General features: G+C 49.2%; 1 protein-coding gene across 1 annotated transcript; it reads left to right on the top strand.

The window, feature by feature from the left end:
• Nucleotides 1-719: 719 nt before the first annotated feature.
• Nucleotides 720-3,413, top strand: Hilpda (hypoxia inducible lipid droplet associated). The gene is made up of 2 exons (XM_013119095.3): nucleotides 720-884; nucleotides 2,593-3,413. Exon 2 carries the CDS (start codon nucleotides 2,648-2,650, stop codon nucleotides 2,840-2,842), a length of 195 nt encoding a protein of 64 aa, XP_012974549.1. The 5' UTR covers nucleotides 720-884; nucleotides 2,593-2,647; the 3' UTR covers nucleotides 2,843-3,413.
• The last annotated feature ends 1,014 nt before the right edge of the window (nucleotides 3,414-4,427 follow it).

Below are 4,427 nucleotides of genomic sequence, written 5' to 3'. Positions count from 1 at the left end.
AGCCACCCACAAACTTCCCCGTGTGTTTGTTCAGTTACAACTCCCCGTAATTGGAGGGGGGAGCTTTCCCACTCTCGGCCTCCCCAGAATCTTCTCTGAGCTCCCCCTTTTGGGACAACCTGTCTGCATTGTCTTGGCTAGGGCTGGCAGATACCTAGTAAAGCAGGTCAGTGTCCAGGTACGAAGCCTGGACCATGACCCCCTCCCTCTCTAGTTCGCACTGGAGGCACTTTCAAAAGCAAGTAGTTTATTTTAAATGAAAGAAAACCAAAGGTATCCAGGAGCCACTGAGGGCAAGGTAATTTGCCCAAACGCCGTTAAGAACCAAGACCAATGCCAGGAGACTATTTCACTTTCACTCGGAAGGGTTCGAGGCCAGCCCGGGCTACACAGTAAGAACCAGTTCAAAGAGAACCCCTGCCGGGCTTTCACCCACTACCCGCCCCGAGCGGTGTCGCTGCAAGGATGGTGACGGGGAGGGTGGGGTAAAGGCGCCTTTCGGCTGCTGGTTTTCTAGAAGGCGGGCGGCCGGGGTAGATCCTCGCGCCAAACCCATTCTGGACAGCAGTGAGTCAACCGCAAGCCGCGTGCTTCCCGCGACTCCCTGGGAAATCCGCGGTGCCCGCTCCAGATGACGCAGGGGCAGGGCGAGCAGCGGACGTGCACAGCAGAAGCGTGTCGGCGGCTTCGGTGCGCACGCGCGGTCCCCGAGGGCGGGGCCTCGGCCGCAGTGGGCGGGGCCTCGAGGCGTCGGTTTCTCTCGGCTACTTATTTGTATCCGGAGCAGTGCCTGCGTGGAGCTTCCACGCTGCGACTCCGGGGACCTTCCTCCTTACGCCTGCACGACCTGCTGGGACAGCGATCAGCCGTCTCTTCCTCCTGAGGTAACTGACGCGGGGTCTCCTCAGGCTGGAGGCCGAGTCCTGGGTCCCTCGCCCCACGGTCGGGCTGCCTGCGCTCCCTTTTAAGGCTGTGTCTCCCGCTCTTCTCTCTGCTTGGCCCGATCTATGAACCCCGAAGGCCGCCTGTGCTCGCCCACCATGCGTGCCTAAAGCACCCTTATCTTTCCCTTTCTAATGTAGCTATTAGAGTGTTGTGTCGTAACTGCCCCTCTTCTTGTCTGTAGGACGACTGCGTGGCCCTAAGTACCTTCCAGAAAGCCTTCAAGTATGTTTGGACAAATTAACTTGATTTAACTTTCAGTTTTTTCGTAGTTGCTGCTTTCTGTTTTGAAGTACTAGGGATTGAACCTAGAATTTTGTATGTGCTAAGGCTTAAACCACTGGGCTGTATTACCAGCCCTTATGGCTACTTTGAGACAAGGCTTCACTAAATCCCCCAAAGTAGCTTCTAATACTCTCTGTAGCTCGGGCCAACCTTAAACATGAATTCCTTCTGCCTCGGCCTCCTTCATAGCTGGGATTACAGGCCTTTGCCATTCTTACTTATATTTATATTGACTTTCAAGGATTTTACAATAATCAAATGTGTGATACAGCAGACTAATAATACAGATTGCTTTATCTAGGGCATGTTCTATTCTTGTGAGTGCTACAGCATGCTAGGCAAGCTCTCTACACTTGAGTTATAGTTTCAGCCTCTTTATTTCTTTTCCTGAGACAGGGTTTCTCTGTGTAGCCCTGGATGTCTTAGAACTCGCTCTGCAGACCAGGCTGGCCTTAGAAATCTGACTGCCTGTCTCCGAGTGTTCGAATTAAAGGCCTGAAGCGCCACTACCTGGCTCAGCTCTCTTTTTGCACCTTTTGAATCATGGTCTCACTAAGTTGCCCAGGCTGGGTTTTAGCTCTCTGTGTAGCCCAGGCATGCACCAGCCACATCTAACATTTTCTTTAAAAAAAAATATATATATGTATAAAAATACATATGCATTTTGCCTGCATGTTTGCTGTGCATAATGGGTGTATGGTGCCTGTAGAGGCCAGAGATGGTGTCATATCCTCCTCTGGAACTGGAGTTGCAGATGATTGTGAGCTGCCATGTGGCTGCCGAATCCTCAGCCATGAGCCCCATCTCTCCAGCACAATTTTCTTATATTCCCATCTGCCCCTTATGTGAAGGTAAGTACGGGCACTGCAACATAGAGTTTGTTCATTGCTCTTGGTAGTAATGGCCTTCAAGAGAAGTAAAAGTAGCTGGATGTGTGGGGCGTACCTCTAATCCCCAGCACTTGAGGCATGAACAAGAGCATTTCTTCAGGTGTGAGGCTAGCCTGGGCTACAGAGCAGGCTGCTGGAGAGAGCGAGAAGAGGGAAAGAAATTATCGAAACGTGGTTTGTTCTTCAGCTGTGGAGTGTGCAGTGCAAAATTCTTGGGCCTTTTTTTTTTTTAAAGATTTATTATGTACACATTGTTCTGTCTGCATGACAGAAGAGGGCACCAGGTCTCATTACAGATGGTTGTGAGCCTGGGAATTGAACTCAGGGCCTCTGGAAGAGCAGTGGGTGCTCTTAACCTCTGAACCATCTCTGCAGCCCATTTGGGCCTTTCTTGCTCCCAGGAAAATGGGATGAAGGATGCATACACATTCCTAGAGACCAAATGATAGAATAGACCCTTGCTTTCTCTTCACAGGATCTTGAAGCAAAACGCAGCTCTACCTCCCTGCAAAGGAGCTGGCATTGCAGCCATGAAGTATATGTTGAACCTCTATCTGCTGGGGGTTGTACTGACCCTGCTGTCCGTCTTTGTTAGACTGATGGAGTCACTGGAGGGCTTGTTGGAGAACCCATTGCCTGGGAGCCCCTGGATCACCAGAGGTCAGCTAGCCAACACCGAGCCTCCCAAAGGCCTTCCAGACCACCCATCTAGAGGAGTGCAGTAAAGCCTCCCTCCAGGCTTCAGCCAGACTTCGATACACTAACTTGAGCATGTCCAACCAAGTGTTCCATTTCCGAAGAGGCAGCATCCGTGTCTCCAAAGAACTGTTACTAGGCCTGGAAGGGCCTTCGTTTTGGATGTTCCTTGCCCTGGAAAAGGGCCTAATTAATGTGAGTGGGTTGTCTGGTTGTAGGATGGAATCTGGCTCTCCGATGTTTGCCACAGGCTTTGCTGCCCTCAGGGTGTGGCTCTGAGATGGCGGTGTACCAGTTTCAGCTGAGGACTCTTGGACATAAGTATTTTATGGTTGGTTTGGTACTGAGTCTTCCATAGGAGCTGTTAGGACAGCAGTTAAGGCTGTGGGTTGGCTGTAAGGAGAAGAATTTGGGATACCCAGTGTGCAGATCTCAGTTGTACATCAAGTTCTTTCTCCTATGTAGTTTGAATGTGTTTGTATATAATGTCTAAAGAAGACTAAGAGATGATAAGCCCTGCTCAGGGTGTGGGAGATCCAGCCACCATGTGGCTTCAATGAATTTTTCAATTGCAATAAATGTGAATATGTATGTTTGTAATTTGTGTCATGTTGACGTGTCTACCCTTGAAATGAGTAAGGAAAAGTTTAAATCCTAGATTCTTGAGTAAACCTTATTTATCTATTTATGAGACAGGGCTTCAGTATGCAGCCCTGGCTATCCCGGAGGTCACTGTGTAGACCACGCTGTCCTCAGAGATCCGCCTGCCTCTGCCTCCGCCTCCTGTGTGCTGGGATTAAGGGTGTGGGCCACCACCCCCTGGCCTGAAAATACTTTTTTTTTTTTGGTTTTTCGAGACAGTGTTTCTCTGTGGCTTTGGAAGCTGTCCTGGAACTCGCTTGGTAGTCCAGGCTGGTCTCGAACTTACAGAGATCCGCCTGCTTCTGCCTCCAGAGTGCTGGGATTAAAGGCGTGTGCCACCAACGCCAGGCTACATTTTTTTAAAATTATGTCCATGATGAACCATTTTTGTCCATGATAAGACATTTTTCTTGTCATGTTTCTCCCTAAACAATAAGATAGAGCAACTATAGTATTTCTATTGTATTAGGTATTATAAGTAACTCAGAGTAGGTATATGTTAGGATCCGCTTGGGTTCTTTGTAGATAGTATGTAATTTACTTAAGAGACTCGTATCCAAGACAGAGTTGTTGCATTAATTCCCAGATGACCATTCAGTCTTCTTGGGACTGACCCATCTCTAAGAAAAATGCCTGCTCCCAGCCCGCCCTTGAGTCTAAAAGAGGACGAGCGTTCCAGCAGGCTTGGCTATTCTGTTCTCTTCATTGTCTTATCCCCTGGTGTGGCCGTTTGTTTGTTGTCAACGTAAGTCAGCTACTAATGGTCTACATCCTGCAGTATGTATTGGGAGAGCTTGGACTAGTGACCCCGACTGGCCTCATTCACAGGGTCCCTTCTGCCTCAAGTGCTGGGATTAAAGGTGTGTGACATCGTGACAAAGAGGCTTGATTCCACCACTCCATTCCCTGCCCTGCATATGAAAGTGCTCACTTTGCCTCAAGCTACATATCTACGTATTCTCATCTCTGCGT

This window comes from Mesocricetus auratus, unplaced genomic scaffold (assembly GCF_017639785.1).
Source record: "Mesocricetus auratus isolate SY011 unplaced genomic scaffold, BCM_Maur_2.0 Super-Scaffold_100019, whole genome shotgun sequence".
In the NCBI taxonomy this organism is placed as follows: domain Eukaryota; kingdom Metazoa; phylum Chordata; class Mammalia; order Rodentia; family Cricetidae; genus Mesocricetus; species Mesocricetus auratus.
This window is presented reverse-complemented; position numbering and strand designations above follow the sequence as displayed.

What these genes read in the sequence shown, in the direction of transcription:
- Hilpda (XM_013119095.3), top strand. Translation starts at nt 2,648, where the DNA reads ATGAAGTATATGTTGAACCTCTATCTGCTGGGGGTTGTACTGACCCTG.